The following is a 13,892-nucleotide window of genomic DNA, read 5'->3' on the forward strand; positions in this document are numbered from 1 at the left end:
GTGGGACTAGTTAGCCAACTGACAAAATTGCCTCTGGATGTGCCAGAAAAACACTTCAACTATTTGATTGCAGCACAAAAAGTGAAATCTGACCCAGGATTTTCCTGATCTGTATAGCTCAGTTCCACAGTTGGCAGAGCTTTAATGCACTAAGCATTCCAGAAAACACCTTCAGTGATTTATTTTCTTCTCTGCTGTTAGATGGTTTTATTTGCTTGATCATCAGTATGCAAAGCTGGTCCACATCTGTCTGTACTCTTATTTTTTTTCCCGACTCTGTGTTTCTCAGGTCAAGCAGAGGGTGCTGTCGCTGCTGAGCAGGCCTCTTATGGTAAGATAGTTCCAGCATAATGCAGCATGTTAAATCCCAATACATGCATGTGAATTGATTTACAAACAATCTGCCAGAAAATAATGATAACAATGTAAATCTAAGAGCAGATTTACTTGTTGCATGTTCAATTTTGGTCCCTGAAGAGACTGTTAGCCCCACAAAGGCTGCTTGTGGTTATGCTGCTAAATTGCCTTCTTATTCCACTGGGACATTTTCACAGATCTGTCGTTTTGTTACCAAGGTAAGAGTACAGGTCCTAGCAACACCGTTGATACAAGGGGCTGACACAATAACATCAATCTCTCAATCCAGATTAATCAATCAAAAAAAACCATACATGCCAAATTTAGTGCTCGGCCGCAATGCAGAAAGATGCACATTAGCAAATACAGTACGAGAACAGCAACTGATCCCACAGCCTGATCATAGACAGAGAGAAAGAGACCACTAAGGAAGCACTGATTTATGTAAAGCTTTAGAATTGTATGTTTATTTGCTTTTAAGTCTTTGATTCTGAGCACAGCTGAGAATAACACCATTTCTCTCCAAGTCCAGTTCCCTGGAGTCTTTACCCCTCAGCTACAGAGGCTGCTAATTTGCTAGGAAATGAGTTCAGAAGTAATTGTGACCTGATATCTCATGCAAATGTATTTCCTTCATTTTAATCTGTAAATTGATATTAGCAGACTGTACATCCACAGAGGCATCATGTTGAACGTGACTTCACCATTGGCTACACACAAATCCTCTCACACACCCACACGTAATCATTGGAAGTATTCAGCTCAAGTTTAATTCTTCTTTAGCTCAGGAGGAAGTGAGGATAATTAAAATAACCTGGCTAAGGTAGCCAACTATGTATCAGACTTGAGGTCATTTATTGCTGTGTCACTGAATACATTTCCTCCTGAGGCAATTAATAATTTATTCCATTCCTGTAAGTCATTTTTAATTGTCTATTTGTATGTAAGCATCATTGGCAAGGCCAACGTTTATTACACATACATAACTGAATGTGAGCTGTCTTCTTTAATTGCTCCAGGCCATAAAGAAGTTAGATACACCCTGTGCTTTTTTCTTTGTGGGAAGTAATTCCAGCGTTTTATTTCTGCCAGAGTGAAGGAATAGAGATGTAGCTCCAAATTAGCATCATGTGTGACTCAGAGGGAATTTGTAGGCCGTGATGTTCCCATGCATCTACCGGTCAACGTAATAGAGCATGCAGGGTTCAAGATTACTGCCAAAGAAAGCCTGCCGAGTTGCTGCAGCCCATCTCATTGGTAGTGGAGGGAGTAAATGTTTGAGTGTTGGATGGAGTGCTAGTCATGAATGATGTCGAGGTTCCTCTCAGAGGTACAACTGGAAAGTATTCTGTCACACTCCTGCCTTATAAATGAGGGGCAGGGTTTGGACAGTCAGAAATTGAATTCATCACCTTGTAATTTCCAGCTTCTGGCTCCTTACGTAAGCACAGTATTTATATGGGTCTAGATTAGAGTGGTGCTGGAAAAATGAGGAAACTGGTGAAGTCCACATCGATGCCCTGGGGTTGAAGTGTTCCAAGGCAGGGCATCAATGTGGACTTCACCAGTTTCCTCATTTACCCTTCCCTCACCTCACCTCAGTTCCAACCTTCCAGCTCAGCACCGTCCCCATGACCTTTCCTACCGGCCTATCTTCTTTTCCACCTATCCACTCCTCCCTCCTCTCTGACCTTCATCCCCACGCCCCCCCACCCATTCACCTATTGTACTTTGTGCTTCTTTCTCCCCATCCCCACCCCCTATCATTTATCTCTCCACTCTGCAGGCATCCTGCCTCTATTCCTGATGAAGGGCTTTTGTCTGAAACGTTGATTTTCCTGCTCCTCGGATGCTGCCTGACCTGCTGTGCTTTTCCAACACCATTAATCCAGACTCTGGTTTCCAGCATCTGCAGTCATTGTTTTTACCTACAGTATTTATATGGTTAGTTCTGTTCCTGATCAACGGTGACTCCCAGTACGTTGATGGTGGGCAAATCAGCCATGCTAAGGGGAGATGTTTATATTCTCTCTTGTTGGAGATGGTCATTGCCTGGCATTTAAATGATAAGTAACATTCTCACTGAACATAAATCCAAGCCGGAATATAGTTGAGGACTCTGTGTGCACAAACTGCTTCAGTACCTAAGTGAGTTATGAATGGTACTGAATATTGTGCAATCATCAGTGAACATTCCTACTTTCCATCTTCTGATGGAAGGTCATTGATGAAGGATCTGAATATGATTGAGCTGCAGCCATGTCCTATAGATGACTGATCCCCACAACCGCAACTGTCTTCGATTTTGCATGATGTTATTTCAAGCAATTTTCTTTCTGATTCCCATTGACTTAGATTTTTCAGGGCTTTAAGATGTCAGATATGGTCATATGCTTCCTTGTTGTCAAGTGCAGTCACTCTCACTTGACCTCTAGGATTCAGCTATCTTGTTCATGTTTTCACCAAGGCTGTTGTGAGGTCAGGAACTGAGTCAGGGACCCAAACTGAGAGTCAGTGAGCAGATTATTGCTAATGAAGTTCTATCTGCTAGTGCTGTTGCCCAAACTTCCATCTCTTTGTAGATGATTAAGAGATGACTCAAGGGGCAGGAACTGGCTAGATAGGAATTGTCGACAAGGCATACCCAGCCACTTTCCATATTGTTGGGTGATATTCTAGTTGTATCTAAACAACTTGGCAGCTTGTTGAGGAAATCGATTCTTCAAAACAAAAGCCAGGATATTGACTAGGTCCACAGCATTTGCGGTATGCACTGTCTTCAACCATTTGTTGATATTATTTGGACTGAATTGAATTGGTTGAAGACTGGTATCTGTAATACTGGGGACATCAGGAGGATGCAGAGATGGACCATCCACTCGGCACTGTGGCTGTAAAAGGCTGCACATGCTTCAATGTTGTCTTTAGTACTGCCATACTGGACTCTCCATTATAAGGGATCAATAGGTTTGTCAAACTCCACCTCCTGTTAGTTGTTTAATTGTCCACCACCATTCACAAGTGGATATGGTAGTACTGCAGAACTTTGAGCCATTGGTTGTGGAATCATTCAGTTTGGCCTTTTCTGTGCTGCTTCTGCTGATTGACGTACAAATGGTCCTGTGCTATAGCTTTATTAAGTTGGTACCTCATTTTTATTTAAGCCTAGTGCTAGTTCTGAAGTGCTCTTCTGAACTCTTTGTTGAACCAGGGCTGATCCCCTGACTTGATGGTAAATATGACTTAGGGAATATGGCAAACAATGAGGTTACAGACTGTGATTGAATGCAATTCTCGAGATGGCTCATAATGTCTCCTGGATGCCCAATCTGTTCTGAATCTTTCCCTTTTAACATGATGTTGAGCTTGATGAGAGTACTCTTAGTGATTTTGAGTCATCGACGAGTTTATTTACAATACTTGCAGCCCTTCATCCAATCCATTGATATTGATCGTAAATAACAAGCTGCTAAGTGAGGGCTGTGGCTGCATTCCTAAAAGTTACAAACTTAAATTAATAACTTGAAGCGAAAGACAGGTTTCTATAGAAAAACTTTAAGTTGCAATGCTGTACCTTGCTAAATTCCAACATTGGTAAGACTATTTGTACATGGATGCAATGGAATACACTGCCAAATCCAAGGACACAGAGCTCTCCGAGAAAATCTTGCAACAGTCCTTGGAAGAGGACAAGCAGGAATGTTTTGCTTCCTGCTCACTGACATGCTGTGATTTGTTACTGCCAGATGTGCTTCTTCAGCTGTTGTGGAGGCATAACATCATGGACTTTGCAATGTCATATTTTATTCAAGTTATGAGGGAAAATCTTAGTAAAGTAAGTGAACTTTTGAAAAAGCATAATTTTTTTGAGCAGCCTTCGCACCGCTGTCAATTATGTGCAGTTTGACTTGTCAATAAATAAAATTGATTTATTCCTTAAATGTTACTGCAGAAATTGCATCTACAAAGAGAGCTCACCATTTGGAAAGTTTCAGATTATCAGGCATTATATCCAACAGCTGGGAGGTTATGATAGAGCTTTTTAGAACATTGCTTCAGCCACAGTCGAAATGTTTCCGTCCAGGCGATGAAGTAAGACGACAGAGACCAAAGTTGTTTTACTTGGAGCAGAGAAGTCTCCAGGGGACCTGATTGAAGTTTACAAAATTGATGCATAAAATCTATAGCAATTGTAATGAGGTCAGTCAAGTGGATCTCAATGAACTTTACTTCCCTGATTGGGACTGTTAACCTGATCCAATCAGGGAATCCTGGCTATCAGATGTAAATAGGAATGTCAGAGGGTCTGCTCACTCTAGGAATTGGCTCTTTACTAGCTAGGTCAGTCTCAAGTACTATGCACCTGTAAATAAAGGGTGACTTGGTGATGGTATACCAGCTTTCATGGAGTTATTTCACGGTCAATAGCAATAAACATTTTCCTTTGGAAAGATCAATTACTAGCGGTATATAGAGTCATAGAGATATACAGCATGGAAACAGACCCTTCGGTCCAATCCGTCCATGCCGACCAGATATCCCAACCCAATCTAGTCCCACCTGCCAGCACCTGGGCCATATACCTCCAAACCCTTTCTATTCATATACCCATCCAAATGCCTCTTAAATGTTGCAATTGTACCAGCCTCCACGACATCCTCTGGCAACTCATTCCATACACGTACCATCCTCTGCATGAAAAAGTTGCCCCTTAGGTCTCTTTTATATCTTTCCCGTCTCACCCTAAACCTATGCCCTCTTGGTCTGGACTCTCCGATCCCAGGGAAAAGAGTTAGTCTATTTATCCTATCCATACCCCTCATAATTTTGTAAACCTCTATAAGGTCACCCCTCAACCTCCAATGCTCCAGGGAAAACAGCCCCAGCCTGTTCAGCCTCTCCCTGTAGCTCAAATCCTCCAACCCTGGCAAATCCATGTAAATCTTTTCAGAACCCTTTCAACATCCTTTCAATAGAAAGGAGACCAGAATTGCACAAAATATTCCAAAAGCGGCCTAACCAATGTCCTGTACAGCTGCAACATGACCTCCCAACTCCTGTACTCAATACTCTGACCAATAAAGGAAAATACCAAGTACCTTCTTCACTATCCTACCTACCTTTGACTCCACTTTCAAGGAGTTATGAACCTGCACTCCAAGGTAACTTTGTTCAGCAACACTCCCCAGGACGTTACCATTAAGTGTGTAAGTCTTGCCCTGACACTTAGGTTTTGGGGGGTTCTTGCCCAGCTGATGGCTATTAACTCATGTTCACTTGGTGGCTTAAAGTGCTTATGCTGGCTTGATGTTTTAGGTATTATTCCTGTTGACACTCTAGGCCTTGGGCATTTTGCTTTCATATCACTGCTTCGTGATCTGTTCAGTCACTTTGCTGGAGTGCTCCCAAACAGGATTTGATATGAAATCACAATATTAGGACAAGTAACCTCAAGTTTCATCTTTAAGGTGTGTCTTACAAGAAAATGATGCAGAGTGGAATTCACACTTAAGATTAGGCAACTGAATGGCTGCCAATGGTAGTTTGAAGCAAAATGTGTTGCAAAAGAGATTAGAATTGGAGATTCGTAGAACTTTAGAGAGGGAGGAATAAAGCAACCTCGTTACAATTTCTATTTTACTCAGTGACTGAAAATTGAGAACAGGACAGTTTCGCAGTTTCAAATTGTAAACTGGGTTCATTAACAAATTGATACAGATTTTTATACATTTCCATTGAGATAAGCAACTGAATTCAAACCTTTCGGCTCTGCAGTTTTTTTTTATTCAATCCAATTCAAGCAGGAAAATTGCCTGACTGTCCTCGGTGTAACATTTTTTCAACTGGTTCAAAGGAACTAGCAGAAGTTTTGTGTCTACCAGTGATAATTACAACATTTATAAGGCCTCTGGCTGGGTATATAAGTAGGAAGGATTTAAAGGGATATGGACCAAGTATTGGCAAATTGGACCAGGTCAGATTGGGATGTCTGATTGGTGCAGACGGGTTGGACGGAGGGTCTGTTTCCATGCTGTAGCTCTTATGGCAAGTGTTTTTTTTAAGGTTTAAAACTTATTTTGTGTTTTTGAAAGAAAAATGGAGCTTTAAGCTTTTGCGGGAGGGGAATCTGGAGAGGGGATACGTAGACTACCAAAACAAACGGAGGTAATAGCATTGCAGTGCAGCTGTTTAGGTAATGACACCCAGAGTGGGACAAGAAGGGACCGAGTGTGTAAACACAAAAAAACACAGTGAATAGGGTCAAAAGGGGAAAACAAATGGTAAAAAGACCAAATTAATGGCTCTTAAATGCATATAATATTTGAAAAAAGATAAACAAACTAAAGACAAAAATCGAAGTGAATGGGTATGATCTTATAGCCCTTATACAGACATGATTACAAAAGGGTCCATGCTAGGATATACAAATTCAGGGGCAAGTGATCTTTTGAAGGGCCCTGTAGAAAGGAAAGGTTGGTTAGGCAGCTTTATTAGTACAGTATGGAATAAGTATGATAACAAGAAATGATCTTGGATCTGAAGATATAAAATCTATATAGGTGGAGATAGGAAATAATAAAGGGAAGAATACACTGGTATACTAGAATATAGCCCCCCAACAGTAGGTGTAATGCAGGATGAGGGCATGTCAAAAAGATACTATATTAATCACAGGTGACTTCAATCTTCATGTAGATTTAGAAAATCAAATTTGCAGAGGTAACACAGGGAAGAAATACAGAGATTATTTGGGACTCGAAACAATATGTTGCCGATCCAACCAGGGATCAGGCTGCTTTGGATCTGGTATTCTGTAATGAGGCAGTTTCATAAATGATCTCAGAGTTAAAGATTGCCTATAAATCCGTGACCATAATATGACAAATTTAGCATTCGGTTACAAAGGAATGTGGCAGAGCTGGCTTGCTTGAATTTGGAAAGGAGTTCAATAGAAAGAATGTTTGGTAGATGCTTATTATTAACTGTTGCAGCCACTACAGTACTCAGTAAATTCCACTTGCTAACCAATCCGCACACTCACCTCACAGCATAAATGTTGTTTTTCCTTTATTTTGGTGGTACTTGTGAATTGTCCTGATGAAAGCAAGACACAAAATTAAGTGGCACTGTAGATAATGTAGATGATAGTATAAAAATTACAAGTGTGAGGTTATCCGTTGTGAACCGAGAAAGGATAAATCAGAGTGCTTTCTAGATGGTATGAAGTTAAATACAGTGAATTTCCAAAAGGATTTGGTGATTCAAATGCATAGATCTTTAAAATGTTATAAACAGATCTAGAAAATAATCAGTAAAGCTAATGTAACATTGGTGTTTATATACAGAGGACTGGAGTACAAGGATGCAAATTTTATGCTGTAGTTGTACAAAACCCAGGATAGACCCCACTTGGAGTACTGCGAAAAGATTTGAGTACCACACCTTAGAAAGAATATACTAGTCTTGGAGAGAATACAATGTAGGTTTATGAGAATAATCCCTGGACCTCAGGAACTAAATTATAGAGTCATAGTCATACAATAAGAAACAGAGCCTTTGGTCCAACCAGTCCATGCTGACTATAATCTCAAACTAAACTAGTCCCACCTCCCTTTGCTTGATCCCTATCTCTCCAAATATTTTTTATTCATGTACTCATCTAAATGTTTTTAAACATTGTAATTGTAACCACATCCACCACTTTCTTGAGAAATTTATTCCACACTGTGGACCTTTCACTGTGTAAAAAAAAATTACTCCTTGTGTCTTTTAAAAATCATTCTTCTCTCACCTTAAAAATATTTCCCCCCCCCCCCCAGATTTGAAATCCCCCACCCTCAGGAAAAGACATCTGCCATTCCGCTTATATATACACCCCATGAGTTTACAAATCTCTAAGGCTTGTGAGGAGACAGTATTCAAATTAGGCCTGTTTTCTCTAGAATTTAGAAGTTTAAGAAGTCATCTGATCAAAGTCTTCAAGTTACTAAGAGGAAAAGACAGGATAGATAGGGAAAACCTATTTCCAGTGGTTGGGGATTCTAGATCTAGGGATCATAGTCTGAGAATTAGGGCCAGACTTTTCAGGAGAGATATTAGAAAGCACTTCTACACACAAAAGGGTGGGAGAGGATTGGAACTCTCTTCTATAAATGGCAGTGGATGCTGGGTCAGTTGTTAATCTTAAGTCTAAGAAAGATTTGTTTTTGTTAAGCAAGGTTATTAAGAGATATGGGCCAAAGGCAGGCGTGTGGAGTTAGGCCACAGATCAGCCATGATCTTATTGGCTGGTATCATAAGTTCAAGGAGCTGAATGCCTTGCTGCTGTTCCTATGATCCTACAAAAATCTACAATAGAATGTGCCTTTTTACAACATTCAGGAGTGTAAGCTGTTGGATCACTAGCATTAACGGTGCAACGACAGACCACTGGGCCCATCTGAGCAATGTTTGTGCTCCATATTATCTTCCACCATACTTCACCTATTCCTATTAATGTATATTTCTAACTCTTTTTCCTTTTTGTAATTAACCAGTTTGCCTTAAATACTGTTCACGTCAATAAGTTCAATTGGGAACAGATTCTGACAACTCTTTGCTTAAGGAGGCTTCTCCCAAATTTTTTATTGGATTTGTTAGTGAAATGTACCCTTAAATTTGATTTTCCATGTCCACCATATCTCGTTCCTATGTGATTTTAAAGACTTCTATCAGGTCACCTCTTAGTTTGACTATTCTAGAGAAAACTTGGGAGAACTGTAGACCAAAGTCTGCCCTACTCGAAGAAGTGGAGGAAAGAAACCATATGAAAACTTTGAAGAATTTTCAAAGATTATACAAAATACAATAGGCAAAGGATAGGGGAGTGGAGAGATGGTTCATTCACGGATCTGACACAGACAACACTGGTCATCTAGCCAACTCGCGTACTGAGAAATATGTACATAAATTTTAATCAGAAGGTAAGAACATGGATTACAGTGTTGTCCATTGGTGACAATGTTCAGTTACAAAATAACTCTGTAGGTGACTGTTGAGGTACAGTGGTAGTGCCCCTCCTCTGAGGCAGGTTCGAATCCCACCTGCTCCAGAGACTTTTAGTAACAGTCTGATCCAACTGGTTGATTAGGAAAATATTTACAAGATAATCCTTTGATTTCAAAAAGGAATATGCCACTTAAACATTATTTCACACTTTTCATCACTCATCTGAACAAGTCCAAACTGATGTTGTACATTTTGCCCTCTTTCAGCATAGTGATAAGTTGGTGTGCAGCGATAGTTAGGAGCATCCAATCACCAGATGTTGCTGCTACTCTCTGAAACTAAATACAAATAAACTGGTTTTATTTGCCAGTGGATTCATTAGGAGAGATTTTGCTCCTTGCATTTCTCCCACTGATGGTACTGATGATAATTAGACCCCCCCCCCCCCAAAAACAAGTAGTAGCAGCACTACTTATCTTTCTTGGTGCTGGCTGAACAACATCAAATTGCATTTATATAGTTCTTTCAACATATAACCATGTTTCATGTCACTTTACAGGAAGCATGACACCAAAGTATATAAAAGATATTAAGGCAGATGGCCAAAAACCTGATCAAAGAAGTTGGTTTGAGGAAATATCTTTAAGACGGAGAGAGCAGTGGAGAGTTTTAGGAAGAAAATTCAGGAGCTTGAAGGCCATGATCTGGCTTTTAAAAAACCCAGAAAACAAGGTCCACACATGTAAGACTTTGTAAACTGTTAGTTTCTCATCACTGATTCAGATTGGCAGCTCAATGATAATAGGTAAAAACAATGACTGCAGATGCTGGAAAGCAGAGTTAGAATGATAATTACTGCTGTTAAAAATTTGGAGTGGAAATTAAAATATATTTCCCAATATTTCTCACGTTCCAGTTGGTATGCTGACTCTTCACCTTGTGGAATTGACCATTAGCAGGTGTACAGGAGCATGCCACAGGTTAATCTTCTTTTTGATTTCCAAAATCTCATCTCCCCCGTCTGCCCCCTTCCTTGTGGCATTTCGCCCTTTTCTGTTTCCACTGAGAATGAGCCAAGAACAGAAATGGAAGTTGTAATCTTTAATAGTCTGACAGCTATGAATGCTGAACTGAGTGTTGTTATGGAATGTGCTCTGTGCTAGAAACCAGCAGCCTTGGGATGTGTTCCAGAAATACTTCAATCAGTTCGAAGTGGAAAGAGGACATGAAAGCACTAAAGCCTGCTGTCAGAAGAAAATAGCACTGTGAAGCTTGTTACCATGGTGTGAATCAATCATCAAAAATGAATTTAGCCTGCGAGGTGATGTGACTGAATTATTCAAAAGACAACATCAAATATGGTTAAAACTTATAGAATCATATTGCTGCATTGACGGGTACCCATGGGAAATCAGCTGTACACAGTGGATGGCTGATCTCGTACAATCAACTTTAATCTGCATCAGAAATTTGTAGACTTCTGCCTGTCTTCTCATGCTAAAAGTACTTTGGCAGCCTTTACATTACATAGTGAGGAATTAAGTGTGGTGCTGGAAAAGCACAACAGATCAGACAGCATCCAAGGAGCAGGAGAACCGATGTTTCGGGCATAAGCCCTTCATCAGGAATGAGCAGTTCTCCTGCTCCTCGGATGCTGCCTGACCTGCTGTGCTTTTCTAGCACCACACCTTTTGACTCTGATCTTCAGCATCTGCAGTCTTCACTGTCTCCTAGTGGGGAATTAAGGCCAATGACGCTCTCCACAATGCTTTCAAAAAGAAACTCCTCATCCCAATGTATTAACAGTTGCCAGCAAGCCTCATCTCCAGCTGAGGCTGGCTCAAAACATGGAGTTGTGTGTGTCAGAGGGATCAAGACAGGGGACTCTGAATGCTGGGAGCTCTGAGTTTCCTGGCCTCAGTGGGTCTGGCACTGGTTGTGAGATGAGGGAAATGAAAAGTAAATGCAGATCCCATCATGGAGGGCAAGTAAGTGCTTACCATGTAACCTCATCCAAATTGGATGTCTCTATCGTTTTTTCAGCCCTCCCTAAATAGAGATGCCCTGTGGCCTCCTGGCTTGGCACACTGCCCACCAAAAGTTCTACAGAAAGTCAATGTTGTTATATTCACAGTAATGACTTCAATCCTCAGGAATAACTTACAGGTGTGGACTTGCCATGTGCATAATTCAGTTTCCCCAATAACAACTCCTTTAAGGGGACAGGTGGGCTAGTAGCAATATGAGCTGCCCTGGCAGGAGACACTACAGGAACAGCAAGCTACTACCCAGCTATATTCCTGCAGGGAATGGAGTAAAGGTCGAAATAATTACAACTTCCTTATTATCATCTCAAGCAAGTAAGCTATGAACTGCAATTGAGGATAGGGATAAAATTGTGTGGTTCAACTGTGAGGCTGTAGTACCTCTCTACATAATGCTGATTTATACAGAGTGGGAATGAAGGCTCTTAGCCCCACGGCTGTACTCAAAGTCCTGCTCGCTAGCTATTAAAATCGTGATTTCTATTTTTGTATTCAACTGTTATATAAATCTGTCTCACTGTCCTAATTTTCTACTCATTTGCAATGGACGCAAAATCCTGAATCATCAAAAAAGGACTTGGCATCAATGAATGAAATCTCCCACAAACTGTTAGAGATTTCCTATTCCAGTGTTTAAGTTTTGTGTTCGGTTTCAGATATAATGAGGGCCCAGCTGGCCTTATGTATAAATAACCTGTGGCTCAAGCAGTTTTAATTGATTAAGCTGTCAATCCCTTCAATTATTCTCTTACATTTAATTCCTTCACGCTTTAGATATTCAGTAATATTGGTTAGTATTCATGGAGATTAACTAGCTACCTGACAAAGGAGCAGGGCTCCCAAAGCTAGTACTCCAAATAAACCTGTTGGATTATAACTTGGTATTATGTGACTTTTACCATCACTGCTAGGGTCATTAAACACAGTTGTAGTCCCACTTTTCTTGCTAGGCTCTACTAATTGGAAATAGGTGAGTTGAGAGCTCCTGGTTTGTATTATACCACTCCAGCTCTAATTCAATCAGTGACCTCTCTTCATGATACTAGGACTTGGGTTTATGGGTTACCTTCAGCCCCATAAAAAGCCATTTCCCTTTTGGTGTGCCTCCTACAGCAGGGCTTTCAATGTCGTAAACTCATAAGGAGCAGTATTGTCTGCACGTTTTCTAGTCCACTTTTCTGCCATCACAACATTTGTGGTAATTGGAGTGCAATGTAAGCTCATGTAATTTGGATACAAGAAAGACAGTTTTTCTAAATAGTTACATACACCAGGTTGTAAGTTTGCACACTGAGCTGGTGCTTTGTTCTCAGACGTTTTGTCACCATACTAGGTAACATTATCAGTGAGCCTCCGGTGAACCTGAGCTACAAATCTTCTCCAAAATCTCAGTTACATACATGGATTGGAGAAAATCCATGCACACAAATAATTGAATGCTAGTGAAAAGCAGTTGATGAGGCCAGTGGAATGTTTTGCAGGGATGGAAGTCACTCATTAGTTATCATCAGGGCTTCCATTCCTTTCAAAGATGGCTGCCCACTCAGAAATTTTCAGCCCATTGCCAGTCTGGTGGAACATCCTCAATTGACCAAATTGCCTATTCCTGTTCTTCCTTGCAAAAACTGAGGTTATGGTCTTATTCTTCTCTCCTTGCTTTCCTTTGTGTTAGAGGAGACTCTCGATCTCTGGAATTATTCCTATGTACTGGCCACCAAAGCACTGAGCTTTCCAACCCACCTGATAGGTTGGGTCATTGCTAAGGAAGAAAGGTGGATGGGAATCTTACCCTGTAGTCTCATTATGACAATGATGGGGTCTCAGCAATCTATCCCGGGTCCTCTAGTCAGCAACCCTTACATTTTTGAGAGCAGATAATTGGAAGAATAAGTTATAACATGCATGGTTTACTTTTTATTTTAAAATAAGAGACTATTGGCTGTTGAAATTGTGCAATAACATGGGGAGATGATGGCCTAGTGGTATTATCTAGAGTAAATCCAGAGTCCCAGCTAATGTTCCAAGTCAAAATCCCACCATGGCAGATGGTAGAATTTGAATTAAATGAAAGAAATATGGAATTAAGAATCTAATGCTGACTATGAATCAATTGTCAGGGACAAAAAAAAGCCCTTTAGGAAAAAAAAGTGCCATCCTTACCTGGTCAGACCTACATGTGACTCCAGACCCACAGCAATGTAGTTGACCCTCAACTTCAATTAGGGATGGGCAATAAATGCCATCCTAGCCCCTAACACCCTCATTCTGTGAATGAATACAAAGAAAAAGCATTCCTTTGTGCTGGTGAGGATTACAACTGGGGTAGACCTTCCTTTTGGATCACTAGTAGCCAATGTGTTCAATTTAGCAAGCTTTTATTCCAATTCAGAAGGCATTTAAGAGTATTCAAATGGGTTTTTATTCAGAAAAAGATATGACTGACTGAAAATACTACTTTTCCTTCCCAAAGGACATGACAGATGGAACTTAATTTAGATAAAT

The 13,892-nt window shown here is 40.5% G+C and overlaps 1 protein-coding gene across 1 annotated transcript in view; it reads left to right on the top strand.

Annotated features, from left to right (window-relative positions):
- The window catches only part of LOC132827449 (rabphilin-3A-like), a 120,720-nt gene that overhangs the window by 46,249 nt on the left and 60,579 nt on the right, over positions 1–13,892 (top strand). The window contains exons 5-6 of the mRNA XM_060844135.1: positions 290–331; positions 478–575. Of these exons, the coding sequence (XP_060700118.1) occupies positions 290–331; positions 478–575 (140 nt within the window). The remainder of the gene's footprint in view (positions 1–289; positions 332–477; positions 576–13,892) is intronic.

This window comes from Hemiscyllium ocellatum, chromosome 24, assembly GCF_020745735.1.
Source record: "Hemiscyllium ocellatum isolate sHemOce1 chromosome 24, sHemOce1.pat.X.cur, whole genome shotgun sequence".
Classification (NCBI taxonomy): Eukaryota; Metazoa; Chordata; class Chondrichthyes; order Orectolobiformes; family Hemiscylliidae; genus Hemiscyllium; species Hemiscyllium ocellatum.